Source organism: Ranitomeya variabilis, chromosome 8 (assembly GCF_051348905.1).
Source record: "Ranitomeya variabilis isolate aRanVar5 chromosome 8, aRanVar5.hap1, whole genome shotgun sequence".
Lineage (NCBI taxonomy): Eukaryota > Metazoa > Chordata > Amphibia > Anura > Dendrobatidae > Ranitomeya > Ranitomeya variabilis.
The window spans coordinates 54,412,236-54,435,021 of NC_135239.1; the positions used below are offsets into that span (position 1 = coordinate 54,412,236).

At 43.1% G+C, this 22,786-nt stretch overlaps 1 protein-coding gene across 2 annotated transcripts in view; it reads left to right on the forward strand.

The window, feature by feature from the left end:
* Positions 1-22,786, forward strand: part of BCAR3 (BCAR3 adaptor protein, NSP family member) — a 209,177-nt gene that overhangs the window by 126,352 nt on the left and 60,039 nt on the right. For both annotated transcript variants that reach the window (XM_077276399.1, XM_077276400.1), the window contains 2 exons: positions 1,377-1,705; positions 21,659-21,698. In XM_077276399.1, coding sequence (XP_077132514.1) covers positions 1,386-1,705; positions 21,659-21,698 — 360 coding nt within the window. In that variant the 5' untranslated portion in view covers positions 1,377-1,385. The remainder of the gene's footprint in view (positions 1-1,376; positions 1,706-21,658; positions 21,699-22,786) is intronic.

Consider the following 22,786-nt stretch of genomic DNA (forward strand, 5'->3'; position numbering starts at 1 on the left):
ATATATATATATATATATATATATATATATATATATATATATATATTTCAATTAAAATAGCTAAGCTGATAAGACACAGGGACCCCAAAACAACCATCTGTTAATAGGTTTCCAGCTTGACTAATACTCTTTGTCATGTTAATGTGTCTAGTGTTGTGTAGCTACCTCCAATAGATGTCATTAATGATAAAGTTTTTTTTCCTTGAGTGACAGCTAATTATTATTATTTTTTTTACTATGGAGCATTGGTTGTAACACCCCATTCTCAACAGGTTTCCTTTTAAAAATATCTTCCTGTCTCTGGGGGGCAAAGTTAGTTTTAAAGAAGCAAACCAAGCTTTACCCAACCTCCCAGGATCCAGCACTGAGACTGGCTGCAGCGCTGCTTCTAGTGTCAGATAGTGTTTGCAGTGCTGATGCCATGTCAGCAGCGCTGCAGCCAATCACCAACTCTGAGTAGACACTTAGCACACTGATTGGCTGCAGTGTTGTTGATGTGACGTCAGCGCTGCAGATAATAACAGACGTTAGGAGCAGTGGCGGAGACTCAGTGTTGGACCCAGAGAGGGTGAGTAAAGCGCTGTTTGTTTGTTTTTAAACTGTGCTTTGGGAAAGAGGTTTTCTGAAACCGGTAAACCTCTTAGGAGAACTAGTCTGTCCTCAAAATGTTTTCGTTCTTCTAAAAAAACAGAGAAACCCAAGTAGTAGGAGCAAAACATGATGAGGGACCATTCTCTCAGACTCCTGTTTAGTTGATATAATCTATAAAAAATAAATGTATGAAACGGTATATGTGCCATTTTTAGATGTTAAATTGTACGTCCCATCACACAAACATTTCATGCATGAGACCCAGCGCTGGGTTATTTTGATTTGGTCACTTCCAAATGACACGATACAGTTGAAATGTAAGCAAAGATGTTTGTTCTGTGGAATCAGGAACTTTAAGAGACTCCGACCACCATATGCCGATTGCTATGTATTTAGGTCAAGTGAAAAAAAAAAGCCTAGTGATGGTGAATATTTATTTAGTTCGGAAGTGTTCAGTTTTAGGAAATGGACTTTAGGGTCACAGATCTGAAGCAACAATTACATAATTAGTCAGACCTGGTAACAAAACCCAGTCGTAAAAGCACGAAAGACTTGTCAAGGAGACTGTGATGGAGAGTAGCCAAAGTCACATTGGAGAACAGAGGCTCCATGAATGGGAAACGTCTCACATTCTGCGGGGAGCACAAGAGACGGCTCTGTAATGGGAAATGTTTCTTTCTTTCACCTGACACATGACATTTGCTTGGCCACTTGAAAATGGAGAATTCTGTGTCTTTTTGTCTCTACAAGTCTGAAAACTGTTCTGTTCTTTTTTTTTTTGTTAGGACTGAAGAATGATGGCTGCCGGGAAATTTGCCAGTTACCCTAGAAACGGGCAAACGAACCATTCTTTCCCACTGGTATCGTCAATGGATCTTCTAAGCAGCAAATCCCCACTTGCTGAGCGGCGGGCTGATTCGTTTCAGAATGTATGTATCCATGGCACGTTACCCCGTAAAAAGAAGGACAGGACTCCAATTAGATCCAGTGACATGTTCAGCCACATGGGAACCTTACCTCACTTCAAGTCACACAGGCTCCCCTCCCCGAAAATGCAGGACATAATAGAGGAATCTCCATTTCAGGACAGGAGAACAGCGATGTACCCCACAAGGTAATGTAGATTGTGTGAAACTGATTGACATGGAAGCAATAAAAGGTTTATGCAACTTATTAAAAACATCTGCCGATGTGAGAAAACCCAAATAAATAGTACTGTACTCGCCTTTTCTTTCCCCAGTGATCTGATGCACCTGCAAGTCTCCCGCTTTTTGGTTTACAGGCGGTCAGCACGTGACCAATGCAGACATTCAGTGAGCGCAGAGATCGTGTGCCTATCAATTAGGGAAAGAAGATGAGTCCTGTTTCTTGTGTCTTAGGCTACTTTCACATTTACGTCTTTTGCAGACGTCACAATGCGTCGTTCTGTGGAAAAAACGCATCCTGCAAAGTTGCCCGCAGGATGTGTTTTTTCACATAGACTTGTATTACCGACGCATCGCGACGTATGGACACACGTTTCATACGTCGTGCACTGGATGCGTCGGTATTTGGGGGGCCGTCGCATTGAAAAAATGATTATATTATATAATTGTCTAAGGGTCACTTCCGTCTGTCTGTCTGTCCTTCTGTCTGTCACGGATATTCATTGGTCGCGGTCTCTGTCTGTCATGGAAATCCAAGTCGCTGATTGGTCGCGGCAAAATGGCCACAACCAATCAGTGATGGGCACAGTCCGGCAGCAAAATGGACGCTCCTTACTCCCCGTAGTCAGTGCCCGACGCCCGCTCCATACTCCCCTCCAGTCACCCCTCACACAGGGTTAATGGCAGCGGTAACGGACCGTGTTATGTCACGGTGTAACGCACTCCGTTACCGCTGCTATTAACCCTGTGTGCAACACCAATGATATACCCTACGGTGGTTAGCTGCACATCAAATATATACCTATAGAAAAAGGCACCACACATTGATAATATGAAAATCACTTTATTAGTATCAAAGAAAAAAACATAAATGGTCATAAAAGAGCCTAAAATAGGCAGCAGGTAAGAGACGACAAACACAGAAAAAAAGGGTAGACACCTGGCATAAGATCATAACGATGTATACATAAATATACTAGTATATCCATAACGCTCACATTGCATACAATTTACATGAAACATTTCAAAAAATAGTTAAGTATAGCATAGCAGTCAACCAAAAAAAAATAAATATTTTTTTTTCATGAAGTATTACATAAGAATTCAATATGTGGTCTCAGTGTAAAAGGCTAATATGCCATGTAAATCCACATATAAAAAAAGTATCCAAGAAACTATAGTTGGCTATACAGACATTTATCTGGCATATTATATAACACACCAGCACATATTTACCAAACAATGGAGCAATAACCAGGAGTCCACCACACCCGACGCGCGTTTCGCAAGAAGTTGCTTCGTCCAGGGGTGGTGAGACGCTGGTAAGGTACCTTTTTATAGAACATATGGCCACACATAACGACAAACAGCTGTGGAAAAGAGCGCAGGGGCCGAAAAGACCGGAAGTGATGTAAGAACGCTGCCATGGCAATCATATACAACAAAGATAAAAACGTCCGAATAAACGTAAAAACGCATATACCATGAGCACAGCATCTAATGGAGTGCATTTCAACATGCAGTATATCGTGCAAATCACGGACTCCAGTGTCCGCAGTACTATAGCGCTTCCAGACAGAAACACTTCCGGGTGACCGGCCGCAAAAGGTAATGTGACGTGAAGGAATCGTGCCGAGAATTAGAGGCCAGTGCGCAGCGCTGTTTACACTTGGTAACCCAGCAACAAGCACAACAGGCTGGGAGCCGGGGGTCCGTGCAATAAAGGGACAGACACAAAAACAAGAGCCCTGTGAGAAAAGAAGCAATAGTTACTGGACACAAACAAATAATAAAAATACATTTTAAATTACCACGGCAGCACCAGTGACTACATATAAAAGAAAATAACGCGCACATGTATGAGACATACACCCCAAATTTGCAAATAGATATATCCAATCCTATGGTGTGAACATGAGATTAAAATCACAAATGGAAAGTGATAATAGACAAACAAATAAAGTGACTCTTATTACACATTAGAACATACGTGAAACAATAATTTAATATGAATAATTCCGTGATAAATTTGAACATCAGCATAAATAGACCAAGATAAAAGCAGGAATATATTATATATAATCTGGACTGGACTTGAAACTCCGTGAAGTGAAGAAGAATTATGCCATAAAAGAAGACAGGACTTGAACCACAACCTAAATAGTAAAAAAATAAAAAAATAAATTTTTTTTTAATAATTCAAACCAACGACACACAACAGCTCAAACGAAGATTTATTATGAACATAACATATATAAGATAAAACAATTAAAACTACCAAGACATTAGAGAAAATGAAGAAAACCAGTATCCAAAGGGAGTACTGACAACTATAGAAAGGGCTGAAAACTATTGTACTCATTTAGTCCAGATGGGGAAATGGTGTTTAATTTGAAAATCCATTTTGTTTCTTTCTGCGCTAATAAGCGCTTCCAATTTCCCCCACGTGGACCTATAAACACCCTGTCGATGCCCTTGAACTTCAGACCCGAAGGGTCGCAGTTATGTACTTCCTTAAAATGACGTGGGATAGGTTTCAGTGTTGAAGTATCACTCACGGTCACGGCCCCTTCAATATCTAGGATATGCTCCCGAACACGTCTTCGAAGCTCACGAGTTGTCATACCCACATAAATTAGGCCGCATAAACAAGTGGCGTGATAGACAACGGCTTTGGTGGTACAGTTGATATTGTGAGTAATCACATATTTTTTAGTTGAATCTGAATTAACAAATTCCTTTGATTTCTCCACGTTCTTGCATGCTACACATTTACTACATGGATAGCAACCCCAAGCAGGGCCTTTCGAGCCAAAGATAAATTTGGATGTATTAACCCTGTGTGACCAACTTTTTACTATTGATGCTGCCTATGTGGCATCAATAGTAAAAAAATCTAATGTTAAAAATAATTTAAAAAATAGTTATATACCCACCGTCCGTCGGCCCCTCGGATCCAGAATCGGGCTTTCCCGCTCCTCACGACGCTCCGGTGACCGTTCCATGCATTGCGGTCTTGCGAGATGATGACGTAGTGGTCTCGCGAGACCGCACATCATAATATCGCGAGACCGCAATGCACTCTTGGGACCGGAGCGTGCGAGGAGCATCGGTAAACGCTTCATTTGGATCCGGGGCCAACAAGAGGTGAGTATATAACTTTTTTATTTTAATTCTTTTTTTTAACAGGGATATGATGCCCACATTGCTATATGCTACGTGGGCTGTGCAATGTACTACATGGGCTATGCAATGTACTGCGTGGGCTGTGCTATATACTACGTGGGCTGTGCTATATACTACGTGGGCTGTGCGATATACTACGTGGGCTGTGCAATATACTACGTGGGCTGTGCAATGTACTACGTGGGCTGTGCAATGTACTACGTGGGCTGTGCAATGTACTGGGTGGGCTGTGCTATATCCTACGTGGGCTGTGCAATATACTACGTGGCTGTGTAATATACTATGTGGCTGTGTAGTATACTACGTGGGCTGTGCAATATACTGCTTGGGCTGTGCAATATACTACGTGGGCTGTGCAATATACTACGTGGGCTGTGCAATGTACTAAGTGGGCTGTGCAATGTACTGGGTGGGCTGTGCTATATCCTACATGGGCTGTGCAATATACTACGTGGCTGTGTAATATACTACGTGGCTGTGTAATATACTACGTGGGCTGTGCAATATACTGCTTGGGCTGTGCAATATACTACGTGGGCTGTGCAATATACTGCTTGGGCTGTGCTATATACTGCGTGGGCTGTGCATTATACTACGTGGGCTGTGCTATATACTGCGTGGGCTGTACAATATACTACGTGGGCTGTGCAATGTACTGCATGGGCTGTGCAATATACTTCGTGGGCTGTGCAATATACTACGTGGGCTGTGCAATGTACTACGTGGGCTGTGCAATGTATTACGTGGGCTGTGCAATATACTGCGTGGGCTGTGCTATATATTACGTGGGCTGTGCAATATACTACGTGGGCTGTGCAATTTACTACATGGGCTGTGCAATATACTACGTGGCCTGTTATACACTACGTGGCCTGTGTTATACACTACGTGGCCTGTTATACACTACGTGGCCTGTGTTATATACTACGTGGCCTGTGTTATACACTACGTGGCCTGTGTTATACACTACGTGGCCTGTGTTATACACTACGTGGCCTGTGTTATACACTACGTGGCCTGTGTTATACACTACGTGGGCTGTTATATACTGCGTGCGTGGGCTGTTATATACTACGTGCGCTGTGTTATATGCTATGTGGGCTGTTAGAAACTACGTGGCTGTGTTATATGCTATGTGGGCTGTTAGATACTACGTGGCTGTCTTATATGCTATGTGGGCTGTTATACACTCCGTGGGCTGTGCTATATACTCCGTGGGCTGTGCTATATACTCCGTGGGCTGTGCTATATACTACGTGGCTGTGCTATATACTACGTGGCTGTGCTATTTACTACGTGGGCTGTTATATACTACATGGCCGGCCACGAACAATCAGCGACAGGCGCAGTCCGGCCGCGAATTGGCGCGGGATTTGAACCAAACTTCGCTAATTGGTCGCGGCCGGCCGAATCCTGTGTATTCAATGTATTATTCTAAAATCTTCATAAATAAACTACATACATATTCTAGAATACCCGATGCGTTAGAATCGGGCCACAGTCTAGTAATAGATAATAATCTTATGCCCGAAAGAATCTGAAGACCCTGATAAAGGTCAATTTCATTTATGATAATTGAAGACCTAAAAAATTAGAATGCTATTAATTAATGGGGTAATATGTGTAAAGGCGTCTGCTGAAAAATGCACATCAGCTCATATTTAGAAGACGAGGAGTTGATGTGCAGTTGTTTCTCAGTGCTACATGTTAAGCAAAGCTGTTCTGCAGTAACTGGCAGCGGCTACTACACAGTGTATAGATCTGTTCAGTTCAGCGCTGTTCCCTGTTTGCATCATTCCACCGCCGGAGCTGCTTGCATGGGGCACACAAAACAACTTCAGGGCTCAGTGGTTAATATAACACAATGACTTGACACCACTGCATGACAAAGACCATTATTTGGCTCCATCTTTAAAACTTGTCTCGTGGCTTATTCCATAGAGTTACCTCCGTCCTTGCGCCTGTAGCAGTTATCGCACTATATGCTTTCTTTTCTATCAGCCATATTTAGATAAAGCCAAAGAAGCTTTAAGTAAATACTTAGAGCAAATATTTGGAAGACATGATGGTCACAATTCAGAAGCTGAGTCTTCCCCCAAGTATTTTTACAAGCCTTTACTCTGTTGTTAGCTTTTTAGTCCCGGCTCCTAAGATAGAAACCACTTTGTAGAGGTTTAGAAAACAAAGGGTCTATTAGAGTTCTAGGCTTCCAGCAAATGGGCAAACACCGAGCAGATTGCAGCTCTGTTATCCAGAGCAGACAGCAAAGTGCTGCTCCCGAGCCTGTCCAGTCTAGTCTGCACATTTATTACATCGTACATTCGGTCTATGACCAGAAGCTGAAAATACCAGATGTTATCGGTGTACGGCAACTGGAGCGTGCTACTGTGCAGTAATTATGTCCTGCAACCTAGAGGAGAAAGGTCACCCAGAAAATATGTGCAACACTTCAGTGGAAAGTTCTGAAGGTCTTGTTCTGTCCAAGTACAATGCCAACAGGACCAGCTGTAACAAGGCAGTGCGGCTCCAGTAATGTACGAGCAGCGATGGGAGAGATTATTTTCTCAGTAATGTCCCCAGATGGGGAATGTTTGTAACATCGACCTATAGCAATATATAGGGACATAGACGAAGGAGCCGTAGGCAGGGGCGTAATTACCGCGGTTGCAGTGGTCGCTACTGCAACCGGGCCCGGTGAGTCAGATGCATGCTAAAATGTGTTGCCATGCAGGAGATTCCTCCCGCACGGCAACAGACAGTCCTGCCCTCCAAGCAGTAGCATAGCTACCGGGGGCAGAGGGGGCGGTGGCCCAGGGCCCCGCACTCTGAGGGGGCCCACCCGGAGCTACGCTACTGTAACTGTATCAGCGTGCACAGCGCGCCAATACAGTTACATTCTATGGCAGAGCAGGGAGACATAATCTCCCTGCTCTGCCGCCCGGCCGCTGTGCGGCCCCTGAGGAGGTGGTGGGGGGCCCTGTGCCAGCAGTGGGCCCCCTGCCTGTCATTGCAGGGTCAGCTTGATGAGAGAGGGAGCGTTATGCTCATTCTCCCATCATCCCTCTGTCAGTGTCTGATGTCACCGACGCCGACACTGATAGGGGGTAGCGATAATGTCAGTACTCGGCGCCCGCTGTCAGGAGATGAGCGGGCGTTCAGAGCACCGCGGGAACAAGGAGGAAGAAAAGTGAATATTGTTTTTTTATTGGGTGCATTATACTATACAGGCTGCCTAATGGGGGTGCATTATACTATACAGGCTGCCTATTGGGGGTGCATTGTACTATACAGGCTGCCTATTGGGGGTGCATTGTACTATGCAGGCTGCATATGGGGTGCATTGTACTACACAGGCTGCATATGGGGTGCAATATACTATACAGGCTGCATATGGGGTGCAATATACTATACAGACTGCCTAATGGAGGTACATTATACTATATAGGCTGCCTATTGGGGGTGCAATATACTATACAGACTGCCTAATGGGGGTACATTATACTATATAGGCTGCCTAATGGGGGTGCATTGTACTATACAGGCTGCATATGGGGTGCATTGTACTATACAGGCTGCCTATTGGGGGTGCATTGTACTATACAGGCTGCATATGGGGTGCATTGTACTACACAGGCTGCATATGGGGTGCATTGTACTACACAGGCTGCAGATGGGGTGCAATATACTTTACAGACTGCCTAATGGAGGTACATTATACTATACAGATTGCCTAATGGGGGTGCATTATAATATACAGGCTGCCTAATGGAGGTGCATTATACTGTACTGGCTGCCTATGGGGGTGCATTATACTGTACTGGCTGCCTATGGGGAGTGCATTATACTATACAGGCCTATGGGGAGTGCATTATACTATACTGGCCTATGGGGAGTGCATTATACTATACAGGCCTATGGGGAGTGCATTATACTATGCAGGCCTATGGGGACTGCTTTATACTATGCATTCAATGGGGAATGTATTATACTATATTGAGGACTATTTGGCACATTATCCTATATGGAGGCTATGTAGGGGCCATCATACAGTGTGGAGATTACAGCCCCTGATGAGTATAACGGTTTATTTTCTTTTATACATTACAGAACAGCAGTACAGGAGACAAATATATACCAGGAATGGGGCAACAGATAGTTACGCCTCTGAGGTCAGACTATACAACATTGCAACAAAGCTATAGTGTTCAAAATCAATAGGGAAAATGTGAATTTGGGTGGAAAATATTTTGGGGGGGGGGGGCATTTGAAAGTTCGCACCGGGGCCCATAACTTTGTAGTTACATCACTGGCTGTAGGGGTTGTCTAGTTATCATTGTCTTGTAAACCTTAAGGGTATGTGCACACAATCCGGAAGTAGCAGCGCTTTGGATACAGCGCAGGTTTGCTGCGTCCAAAGTGCTGCCGTCTATTGAGCGTAGGTGAATCCGCATGTGATCGCTGAATTGTGCGGAATCACCGCGTCCAATACATTGTATAGGTGACATCTCTCTTGCGAAGACTAGCATCTCCTCAAAAGAGATTGACCTGCTGCGTTCTGGAGAGATGCGCCACATGTCAGTGTCCCGGGTGATCCGCATGACTTTTGGATATGGGATGGACCCCACTCCTTCTTAAAACCACCATAACTACTGTAAACCTAGGTACTAAAATAAATACACAAAACACATTATTTTGGTTGTCAAAATGGCCACAGCTTTTATTCAAATCACAGGATTAAATAATCACAGTAGGAGTCAGGTGGAGTGCTAGTACATTGGGATTCACAAGTACTGCGATATCCCCAGCTGTCTGACATACAGCACCAGGACAGACAGCCATAAAGGGGCGGCACACACTGGCTTGCCATTCAAGCAGAGCCAGTAAACTTTCAGGACACCAATGACCCTATTATCCTCACTCCTGTGCTTAACCACTGTGCCCGCCCCTGATTGATGTTACCATTACAACGTCCTTGAGGCTGACCACCAAAGCCGAGCCTGCTCACCACCATGAGGTTTTACATCCTCTATTAGTTAAAATGAGTCCACCTTAACTTGTCTGCAACTTCCACCTGACTCCTAAACCGCAAAGCCGTGACGGGTTATAAATTCCAAGTCTCATTTGACACTTAAAACTTAAAAAAACTTAAAAACTAGAAGTCCCTGCAAAAGCATAAATGGGACTAAACTCGGCAAACCCCCGACTCACAAAGAGTCATCCTACAGCGCTCAGGAGAGGAAAAAACCCCTGTGGAGGAAACCTCCAGGGAACCATGGCTGAAGGATTGCCCTTCCCTTGGGCTAAGAAGGTTACCGCAAATAATAACTCTTTATAGCCAATATACAATTGAACATGGTACAAGATATACAATGACAAATTCAAAAATACAATAAAACATTTATCATTATACAAGCAATAATTAAAAAGTTTAAGGACAAAGATTATAAACAGGGCGGGAGGGCGGGTAATGTTTCCTCCTGTCCATCCTGTGAGAGAAAGAGGGAGAGCCAGAGTTGCCTCCCCTATATAAGCCCCACCCTCCTCACAGTAATACACCAGGCACAAACATCTAAACTTCCTCTTAAAGCAACAACACTCTTGTTTAAAATCTACACCGCAATACAAACAAAAGCTGCAGGAGTTCTTGGTCCACCCATCCCCAAGTCATGTCCACCTCCGTCTAGTCTCCGGTGGTTTCTGGAGTCTGTGGACACATATTGGACATTGGATTTCATGAAAATCCACTATGCTGTAAGATCTGGACACTGCACAAATACGCAGCGTCTACTGATCGTCTGCACATACCCCAATAATAGTTTGTACGACAGAGATGTTTTCCATCTCCAGAGTCACTGGATAAATATCTCTCTTCTGTAGAGTGTTAGCTCTTATGGTCAGCGGAGTTCTCTCTCTCGCTCTTTCTCTTTCTTTCTTTCTCTTTCATTTTCTTTCTTTCGCTTTTTCTCTCTCTCTCTAACTTTTCTTTCTTTCTCCTGTAGAGTGTGAGCTCTTATGGTCAGTGATGTCCACAGTGTTGTATCTCAGATGTATCACACAAGTGTGATGTCAGTGCTTGAATCCACCAATGAGTCTTTAACTTTTCGGCAGCACTGAGGTTTTTTTTTTTGTTTTCCTCTACAATCTGCTAAAATATGACATCCTATATAAAAATGAAATGCAGTTCAACAACTACTTTCATGGTGAGATGGTTTAGTGAATCCTGCGTGGAGCAGGGGGTTGGACATGATGACCCTGGAGGTCCCTTCCAACTCGAACATTCTAGGATTGCACCAACTTTGTATATAACTCTTCTAAACACTCACTTGTACAATACGTGTTTAGCATATAGTTCCTATTCTGCAATTCCCAGCGAGAGCCGAGCCGTTCACAACCCATCTACTATTCCTTTGTAGTCGGTGAATTGTCTTTGGCACTTTGAAGGACTTTCAGAGATCTGCAATCTGCATTACATCAGCAGCATGGAAGCTGCACACAGACAATAGCCGCTCATAAAACAGTCATTTGGTTACATTGTAGTTCATCTGACATCAGCAAACTATAAACAAAGCCTTGTGAGATTGTGAGTGACTTGGCATAGTTCTCATCATGGATGCCACTCGCAGTTTGGCTCTGTGCCAGATTTATGTTCTTATAATAAAAATCATGTACGTACATAATAATGTACAATGTTATGTTCTAAAGTTGTACTGGACATTATACTGTGACACGGACCAGATACCAAATATTTTATTAATGAACTGGCACGTGATTACAAATAATGCTAGCCGATGACAGCTATTAGCCCTGAAGCTGCCATTGACAAGCATTCCTAAAGAACCCTAGTAAAAAAAAAGTTTATCTTCATAGTATTTCCCAAATAACTGGGCATCTTAACAAGTAGTACTCATCTATTCCAGATATGCCAAGTCTCATGCCAAGCATTAGAGGACAAAGAACGTGCAGCCCTGTGCGGAGCCACTCCATGTCAAGCACCATCTACAGTGAGTCATTCACGAGGAATGGACTCATTGCCCTGAGAAAAGCGGAACCGTACAATCACATTTATTCACCAAAATAGAATAGACTCAAAAGGGCTTTTTTTGTGACTCAAATCAATTAGGTTTTCCAGGGGATAGAAATTATTTTTAAAAGGGCTCAGACTGGAAAAAAAAAGATAAGAGAAGATACTCATCCTCATCTTTCTCTCGCAGATCCCGTTACCTGGTTTTCTACTTCCTGCTTTCATGTCATCACACAACGGTAATGGCAAGAAATGCCAGTTCAGACAATCACTTGCTAAGGCGATGTATTGGTGTGTCCTGCAATTAAAGGAGTTGTCTGGGACTATGTCATTTTTTTTTTCTATGGACCTAAGAATTATCAGGCAGGTAGTTGCTACCCACTTGCCTGTTGTGCATGGCACATTCTCTGCCAGCACAGAGCGGTCACAGACCACTCCTGCCGGCGATTCAGCTGCTGATGTAGTGTCGATAGAGCTGCGGCTTGTCTTCCGTTCTGCACTATTGATGGGGCGTGACTGATGTCATGCTGATTGACAGCCTGCTCACCACTGCCGGACAGTCAACTCGCTGCAGCTAATCAGCATGACACCAGGGGTCACACCCTGTGGACAGATCAGCTTGGAAGAGGAAGAGCTGCTCTGCTCATGCTGAGCAGCTGAATCGCTGGCAGGAGCGATCAATGACCACTCTGTGTTGGCACCGAGTAGAACAGACAGGTAGACGGCAGCTACCTGTCTGTAAGTTTTTAGTCACATAGTAAAAAATGAGAAAAAAAAAATAGTCCTGAATAAATCCTTTTAATTGAATGCCAAGTGTACACTGTCTCCCTACTGGTGTGGTGTGGCATCCAGGTTTTCTATTGAAACTTTCTATCGGTGCTGTGATGCTCCATCTAATGGACACCGGTGCGGAGCGAAAGAAGCGCAAGGCAGGATCTCCTCATTTGCCTCCATGTTTTTCACCAGCAGTGCCCCAAGGACAAAAGGGTACAGTGGTATTGGGAGGAATAGCTTTCAAGGGAACGAGTGCTCCATAGCCAATACTTCATGGCTGGTGGTCCACCACTGAATACAATTCACATTTTGCGTGTATGAGGTGTTATTGCATTCCTGTATATCCTGTACTAGCTTGTAAAATTAGACTAACACTATACTGGTCACCAGCACGCTAAGTTCTCCCGAGTCCCTCAGTCTGGCATCACTCACTATTACCCAATTTGTTCTAAAATCCGCCAGAGAAGGGAGCGAGGCAGATGCAAACCCTACAGATGTTTTCTTGGAGACACTCATCGTTCAATCAACAAATCTATGTCAAGCGTTGGATATAAATATGTGCTACATATTTTCGAGAAGTATGAGAGGTGGTTGAGTCACGACGTTCCAGGCAGGTGGAATGTGGGGTTTCTATATAAATATGTTGATAAAGTCTTATCCTTCAGGCTGTTGAAATTCACAGCAGCTTGTTACATACCGCTCCAGCAAAGAAACTATTTACTGGTTATCTCGGAATTATTCAACCATCGTAGACTATATTGGAACAAGGAAATCTAGGTTTTCTTAATCCAGCATACTTCAGGTCTGGAATACCTAACTAACCAGTGAGTAAGTCTGTGGTCTCCCCCTGCCCTTCTGCTGCGATTCGGGAATGTTTGCCCTCAAGACCATTCATATACAGTAGAGTAGTAATTACAGCGTATTTCCAGTAATGTGAACACAAACTATTCTGGGTAAGTGCCTCAAGTAGGCCAATAAAAACATTTGTCTATTGAAAATATCTTAAAGGGGTAGTCCACTACTTGTACAGCCTCTTCTTAGGTTTCTTTTACACTTGCCGTGATTTTGCGGCCCCAATAGATTTCTATGGGGCCGTAAAAACGAGCCGCAATAATTCCACAGTGCACCGTATGGCCGTGAGGGCTGTATTTACGGCCGTGAAAAAAGATCGAGCCTGTTTGATCTTTTTCACGGCTTTGTAAATCAATGGGGCCGCAAAAACAATGGAAGGTTGCTTTTGCGATGCGCCATGACTTCGGGTTTTGCGGGCCGCCGTTTTTTTCCCCCAATACTTTTGCTATAGTATTGGGAACCCGAAAAACGGTGATCCGCAACGGTGATTGCGGTCCATTATTGCGGCAGACCGTGAAAATTGCAAAAAAGGCCCCCAATAACGGGCCACAAAAAACCCGATATGTGTAAAAGAAGCCTTAATCCCTATGTTTTTGTTTTCCCCTTGAAAGTAATAACACCTATACTCACCTCCGGCGCCTGCGTTGTTTCAGTGTTTCCGGAGGACATACATGGCTTCTGGGCAACACATGTACAATGTATAATAATGCTCCCCACCTACAGTGCACCATTTATATTGTTAGCGTCAGGTGCTTCCTAATGCATCATGATCTTGAGGCCACCTATAGCTGTGCCTTATATATGAGGGCACAGAATCTGCCCCACAAATAGAACATGGTAAACCAAAACAAGCTTGCTGTGCATATGTTCTGTCTTATATCACAACTTTTAACCACATCAGGGTTCGGAAACCATGAAGCTGTTAAAAGAAGTAACATGTTCATTCTTAAGATGGTTTCTACTGGGAAGAGAAAGACGTTGGCACTGGAGCCGCCACATGAACAACGGTGAAGCCGCTTCACCTGGGAAAACTTGGCAGCTGCATCGACGACTATTAGAGTCTGTGTGCACATACCCAAAGTTTGGATAGCCAAAAATGTAAAAAATAGATAAGGCCTCCAAACCGACCATATGAGATCTTTGGCTGGGCTTCATAGGAGAGGGTCTATTTCACAGTGCACTGTTGTTTCGCGTAGGCTGTCAGCACTGGCGGACACAGACAGAATAGGGCCCCTGTGGAAGAACAATATAAAGGCTCTTTGTAGCCCAATAGCTCATCAAAATGCCCAATTTCACCTGCTTTGGAGGTAGAAGTGGCCCCCTTACCTCTTGGGCCCCAGGTCGCACCAATGATGTCCGCCCCTGTTGGGAAAACGTCTCCTTTGAACGCTCAGCTTCACTTCTCTGACAGCGGCTCATCTCCCAAAAGATGAAACTACCTGATCCTTCTCCTTCCAGACACCATATTTGGTGGAGAGTTGGGGTCTTAGGGTATGTTTCCACGTTCAGTTTTGCTTCAGGCTTTGGTCAGGATTTTATGCAGGTCAAATCCTGACCAAAACTGCACCTGAGGTCACTGGCAGGTCACCTGCGGTGTACCTGCGTGTTTTACTCATAGTAGCAACATGCTGCGTTTAGAAAAAACGCACAACGCATGTGTTTTCGCGGCAAAAACGCATGTGTTTTTTAACGCATAGTGGAGTCTGGATTTCATGAAATCCCATCCACTATGCTGTAACATCTGGACGCTGCGTTTTTGACGCTGCGGAAAAACGCAGCGTCAAAAACGCAGCGTTTCCTGAACGTGGAAACATACCCTTATAGAGGACAGGTAGCTTTTCTTTTGGCTGGAGATCTTTATTAATGGACAGAACACAGATTTTCAGGTATAAGCATAATTGCAAACCCTGCACATTGGCAGCTACATGTCCCCTCGAAAGTTTATGCCTGGCTGTTACATTTATCCTTTTATCCTTGATTGTAAATGACATACTGATAGGGAATCTAGATTGTGAGCCCCAATGGGGACAGCGATGATAATGTGTGCAAACTGGAAAGCGCTGCGGAATATGTTAGCGCTATATAAAAATAAAGATTATTATATTATAAATGAATGTCAGTTTTACAAATAGAAAAATATTTAGAATTGAGAGTCCTCAGTGGTTGATACCTTTTAATGGATTGAGGACTCTGAATTCTAAATAGTTTTCTATCTACTGGCTAACACGGTACCAAGATATAGTTTTACAAACCACATTTAATTTTGAATTCCTGATTTATAAGGCTAAGATTTAAGTAAGGATAGTGGAATATCGACATTATATATGATGGGACAACTTCTTTAATGACATCACTGGAGCATTTATTTAAAAATCTACTTTTAGGGTATGTGCACACGTTGCGGATTCCATTGCCGATTTTTCCACGCGGATTCTGCAGAACCCACCGGTAAAACGCCCTGCGGATTATCTGCGGATTTTGTGTGGTTTTTTTATGCAGATTTCACCTGCGTTTTTTACACCTGCGGATTCCTATTATGGAACAGGTGTAAAACGCTGCGGAATCCGCACAAAGAATTGACATGCTGCGGAAAATAAACCGCAGCGTTTCCGCGCGGAGTTTTCCGCAGCATGTGCACTGTGGATTTGGTTTTCCCTAGGTTTACATGTAACTGTACAACGCATGGAAAACTGCTGCGGATCCGCAACGTGTGCACATACCCTTATTGTATCAAGTGATTGTTTGATTCTTCAGCTATTATATTTATTTAGTGGGTTTCCTTTAAGTGAGTCATCACTTCCATGGTAATTATTGTTGAGATTTCCATGGTCCGTTGTAAATGAGATCCCGATCCAGCCACTCGCAGCAGCTGCATATTTGGTCTCACTCATTCATGTCGCATCTGTTGGAGTCGCAGTTATCCATCAGGACAAATATAATTTCCAAAGAACATTTTTGCTGGATGTAAACTTCCTCTGGGGTTGATTTTAGGGCACCGCGGGCTTGTTTACTAGACTTCCTGCACTTTTTGGGAAAGCTTGGAATTTCTGGCTATCTACACTGGCACAGAATGCCGCCTCACCCAAACCCTGAAATAACAAGATCTAGTATGTGAATGATCCCACCCACCCAAAGAAAACTATGTCCCTACCAGCAGCCCCGTAAAAAATGGCAACTGTTCCAGCTGTATATACATGCCAAGCCCGCAGTGTTTGATGATTGGGGGGTAATGGGCGACACTTGTGGGGCTGCGAGCCGACAGCGCCAAATGCAGATTCCTGGTCACAACTGGGAGACGGGTTTTGATGTTTGAAATGAAAGAATTGCAAAGTCCACATAGAAAGTCACTTCCGAAAACTCTGTGGTCGCCCCTCTGATCTGATGCCACACTTACTGTCACAAATAATGGTTACCCTGTGCCCGGCTCATGTGTGACCACCTAACAGGAGCGCGTGTGAAGACTTTACTGTGCCAAATTATATGGAGTTTTTTGTTGCCTTATGTAATGAATAATAATCATAAGAAATGAAATGTGCTTTATTCTTCACACTCCATTGTTTATTAACCCCTTCAAGACTTTGCCCTTTTCCGTTTTTGCATTTTCGTTTTTCGCTCCCCTCCTTCCCAGATCCATAACTTTTTTATTTTTCCGTCAATTAAAAAAAAAAAAAAACTTTTTAAAGTTTGTTCTCAAATACATCTTTTAGATGCCAGCGTGCACGCCTAAATTTTGCAAGAGGAAGTTGCTTGGCGGTATTTCCCTGAATGTTCTTTTTTGGTATCTTATGTATCGTTTTCTGCAGCTGTTATTTTTTACATTCTGTATACAATAGTGAGACTTTCTAATGGAAGCCGCCTGAAGAATGGTCAGATCACTTCTTGTCACCGCTTTGCAGCTTGACGTAGTTAAAAAAAAGCTCCAAAAGACTGAACATGTGCACAGCAGGTTATTTTTTTTTTACATAGAAATTATGTTCATTTGATTTTGCCATTTTTTTAAAGGAATCTGTCAATGGGATTAACCTTCCTAAGCCGTCTATATAGGCATACAGTTCATAGAATAAAGTTTCTTATTCCAGAGAAATCCATGTTTTTCTTAATATGTAAATGAGCTGTTAAGATCTATGGGCGGGACATAGATCTCCCTGAGAATCTGCCTCCAGAGCTTATTTGATATGAAAAGGGGTGTTACCATTGTGAGAATTTAATGACTGATAATCCACTCTCCTGATCTACACGTCTCACAATGGTAACGCCTCTTTTCATATAAAATAAGCTCTGGAGGCAGATTCTCAGGGAGATCTATGGGCCAGACATAGATCTCCCTGAGAATCTGCCTCCAGAGCTTATTTTATATGAAAAGAGGCGTTAACAGTGTGAGACATGTAATGACTGTCAGTCTGCTCTCCTGATCTACATGTCTCACACTGGTAATGCCCCTTTCATATCAAATAAGCTCTGGAGGCAGATTCTTAAGGAGATATATGTCCAGCCCATAGATCTTTACAGCTCATTTGCATATTGATGGATTTCTCTGGAATAAGACATCGAATCGCAGATATCAAGGTGTCACTTTATACAACTTTCTTTGACTTACATGGCAATATAGACTGCTTACGATAGTTGATCCCACTGACAGATTCTCTTTAAGCATATTTTTTCAGGTGGGTTTTGGAGAAGACCCACCTAGAAAAGACGTATGTAGATACCTTACAAGGCCATAAGGTGGTCAGCTTTGTAGCCTTACAGATCCAGCATCCTGGATTCAAACCTAATCGTAAAATCTGCATAGCGTTTTGTATGTTCTCGCCATTTTACATGATTTTTTCCCACATAATCCCATAGATGGTAGTCGGGTACATGCTATGGGTATTGAACAAGTCAGATGCAAGGCTACAATACAGATGCACCATACTTGGAAATCTGCGCTAATTCCGTTTATATGGACTGCGGGCTGATAGATAACATTTTATACTTCAATGACGTGTCTTTAAATTGGTTAATGTGGTTTAATTAATTTCACCATGCTTCCCACATGAAGAATTTCTTTGTTCACAGCAATTTGGGATTTTATTATTATTGCTATTTTGTGAGTGGGCTGAAAACTTGGGAACCTGAAGAAAATGTCACTTTCATTGTTAAGTTCTTTAGCACGAAGGGTTACATTGTGGCTCGTAAACCTGAGGCTTTTTTGTAGTCTGATGGAGAAAAAAAAAAACTGCATCTGAAAAGTGTGTGTGAAAATAGCTCCTTCTGACCCCCAAGGGGTCTGACATAAAGGCGGCCAATGTATCTTCCCAGACTTCTTTTGTTTGTGGCTGACAAAGTGTTAAATCTCTCCATAGAGCCCAGCATTGATCCTGACCTGGTGGCTGTGTCATCCCCTCTTGTTCATCAAGACTCTTTTGCTTTAAGACAGACATGTCCCGACTTTAATCCACGTCTAGGCATGAGAAATTCACCATGGCGGCCACATTACCGAGAATGATACCAGATGCTGAATCCTAATCTGTGACTACAACCCTCAGCCTCTGCTGACTGGTGTAGACCCGACCTGCTGGAGGAGATGTGGCTCCACTGGAGGAGATGTGGATTTACCTAATATGTCTTGTGTATCTTATAAATGCCGTTATAGTTAGGAGCAGGACTTCTCCGTATTACCCCAATGTTCATGAGATATCGGTGCCAGACCAGTGCGGCAGGTTTTCTCTAGGATGACTTTCCATTGTATGTAAATCTTAACAATTCGTTTCAGATGATCGGATTCCCAGGGATTTACCATTTCCGAGCCTTGCAGTCTCTGACACATACTTTCCGAATGTTGTATTCAAGCGCTTTACTTTTCTCTTTTCTTTGCGGTCTCTTGTTTTTTGCAATTTATTTTTGTGAGCTTGTTCTTGGCGGGTCAAGGTCATGGCTAAGGACTCATTCGGGAGAGAGATTCCCCGGGCGAGTCCTTGAGGACTTGTTTTTATAGCTATGGTAGCCTCCATATATTTGCTCTTTAGGGTTATATACGTCCTGCCCAATATTCTCTCTATGATAAACTTTAAAATAATAGAATTCTTGAGCAATTCTCAAGGTCAGGTTGAGCTACTTGAGTCATTTGAGTCTTTATAGCCCAAAGCTTCTCGGTTTCATCTTTCAGCTCTTATGAATGGTGAGCACCTTTTATTAGGAGGTTTTACGGAGTAGCAGACATTTTAATGTTTATTTTTAAAGTACATGTGAAGATAAGAAACTTTGTAAGATATCTTATTAGAGAGATCAGTTTCTTTCTACTCCTGCACTGATCATTCACTCTCAAAGTACTCAATTCACGGGTAAAATCTGTCTTCAGTGAATAGATGACGGTTGGTGCTCATGTAGTTCTATGGAGAATAGTAACTGTTGTTTCAGGAGTACTTGCAGCAGAATGTCTGTGTCTGTCTCCAGTTCCTCCTGCCCTGTAGATACTGGCAGGTAGGAGGTAGTTTCTAGAGCACTCATCCGGTGGCTGCTGGACCAGATCTGATTCACACCATCTCTACTTAGCAGTCATGGTTGTAGTTGTGGGACTCATTACAGCAGGACGGACCGGTGAGACATCAGAGCTGAAATGGTGGGAAATTAACATGTCTGCAACAAATACTTTTAGTACCTTAATCGTAAAGTCCCTTGTGGTCTTGACAGGTGAAGAGATACATGATGATGTTCCTAAGAGTCCAGGTAAGGAGGATTTTCATGGCCCACTCTCAGGTTGCCCGGCGGTTAGTAGCTCTTGGGGCCATAATGAAACAGGTACCTTAGACAGCTGCCTAGTTTGGCCCACCTAAGACCACCCCTAAGACCAGAGCTCACTGAACTCTTGGGTGTCCTTAAATTTGCTTCCCCAATAGTTTGTTGTCCATGATCAAGTGAATAGAAAGTGTTTTATTTTTCTTTCTTATCCTCCATTTTCTTCTTGTTATGGTCTCGCACATCTCCCAAATTTTGAAGTGTTAATGCCCTCGGCTCCGTGTTATTCTACCAGTCCTGATTTATTCCGTGAGCAGCGGGGCACTAGACAGGAGAGGGCAGGTGAGGAAGGGTTAATATGTCCCTCATTTCACATCTGATGATAGAAGATTTGTTCACGCCGACCCACAGGCCGATCGACTGCGTATAACCCCGAAGAAGTAGACCAGCGCAGGAGCAGTTTATCTGCGTTTAGTTCTTATCTCTCAAGGTACTTTCCAAAATTAAAGAAGGAATCCAATTTGTAGCCATGGCTAATAATTATTATCTACAAAAATCCTCCATCCTATTCAGCGCTGCAGATTATGTCAGCGATATATCGATAGTGGATACAATTATGAAAACAAGATGACTTAAGTTGAGATTTTGGGTTTTCTACATTTGTCAGATTCGTACCTGCTCATAAGGCTGTAATGTCACAGCTGTGGATGATAAATATGGTTATATTAAAGGGAATCTGTCAGCAGCTTTTCCCTATGTAATCTAAGGGCAGCATAATGTGGAGGCTGAGACCCTGATTCCAGCGATGTGTCACTTACTGGGCTGCTTGCGTCATATTGATACAATCCTTGTTTTCTCTGCAGCAGATCTAGCAAAGCTCTAAATGCTGAGCTCTGTATAACACCACTGATTGGAAGCTTTCTGTGCAGACTGTGCATAGGCAGAAAGCTGCCAATCAGTGGCAAGGGCGTGGTTATGCAGAACAAGTTGACTAAGAGGCACGAGACACCTAGTCCTGTAGTGATAATCTCCTGCGGATAAAACGCTTATTTTATTAACACTGCAGCACACAGCCTAGTAAGTCACACATCGCTGGAATCAGGGTCTCTGCCCCAACGTCGTGCCGCTCTCAGATAACATAACAAAAACCTGCTGACAGATTCCTTTTAGTGAGGACGCTTAGGCCTTGAAAACTGGAATGTTGCGCACAATAATGAATAACATTGTAACTGGTGTGGAAGTGTTAGTTACATTCTCATCATGCATTGTGCGGCTTGTATCGGCAGGATGATCTGTCCTTCCTCGCACGTCTCATTTCTTGCTTTCAGTGCCCTGGTTACTGACACTTGTTTGTTTTTTATTTTTATTTTAGAGATTATAAATCTCCAGATTCAGCAATGGAATATGTGAAGGTAAGATGATGCATGAGGAATGTGTTGTTTTCGTACTAAACCTGTGTTATACGTCCTGTGCGTCCTGTTTGTCTCCAGGGATGTAAGTGCTCCGTCACTTCCAAGATTAATTATGATTAGCGATTCATAGACCCTGTTCATCAGGTGGACCTAACAGAACATCCTTTAGGTCACCGGCCGGTATACGATAGACAGCACTATTCTGTGAATGTGAATGAGACCATCGCTGGGTGTGGCAGAAGTTTTAGGCTGGAAATCCTCCTGACGGAAACCAGGCACAGGGCGACAAGAACCCAGAAGAATACTGCTCCCCACCTTAGTCAGTGGGAAAAATGTTAAGATTCGCTCATACAGTAATTCCTTAAAGGGGTTGTCCACTTAAATACATTTATCACTTTGTGGATCGTCACAAGGAACGTGGCTGCTTGGACTCCCCACCAATCCTACGACCAGAGGTCCCATATGAGAACACCACTCCATTCCCTTCTATAGAAGTGACAGGACGGCTGTCTTTGTCAGTGCCTTAGAAGTGTAACCGTCACTTTATTTATTTATTTTTATAGATCAATAGTGCACATGAAAATGGGAAACTTTGTAATATATGTTATCAGAGAAATCTGTTTTTTTTTTTTCCTCCCGTATTGATCATTTATTTTCAACTGACTGATAAAATCTTAAGTGTTGAGTAAATGCAGACTTTCTCAATACTGAGCGAGGAGATGACGGTTGGTGCTCATAAAGTTCTATGGAGAAGTGTAACTGTCATTTCAGGAGGACTTGCAGTAGAATGTTGGTGTCGCCCTCTAGCTCCTCCCCCTTCCCCGCTCCATAGATTATTATAAGCACCAACTGCCATCTCCTTAATGGAGAAATCTGTCTTCACTGAATACAGATTTTTACCCTTGAACTGAGAATTAATAATTAGTTCAGGAGGAAAAAGAACCAATTTATGTGATAAGATCTATTACAAAGTTGTACTATTTTATTACATAAAAGTTTAAGCAAGCTCACCTGGAGGAGTGGTGGTCACCATGCTTGCTCACTTGCCTTGCGCTCTATTCACTCAGGAGACTCTTTAACCCCTGTTC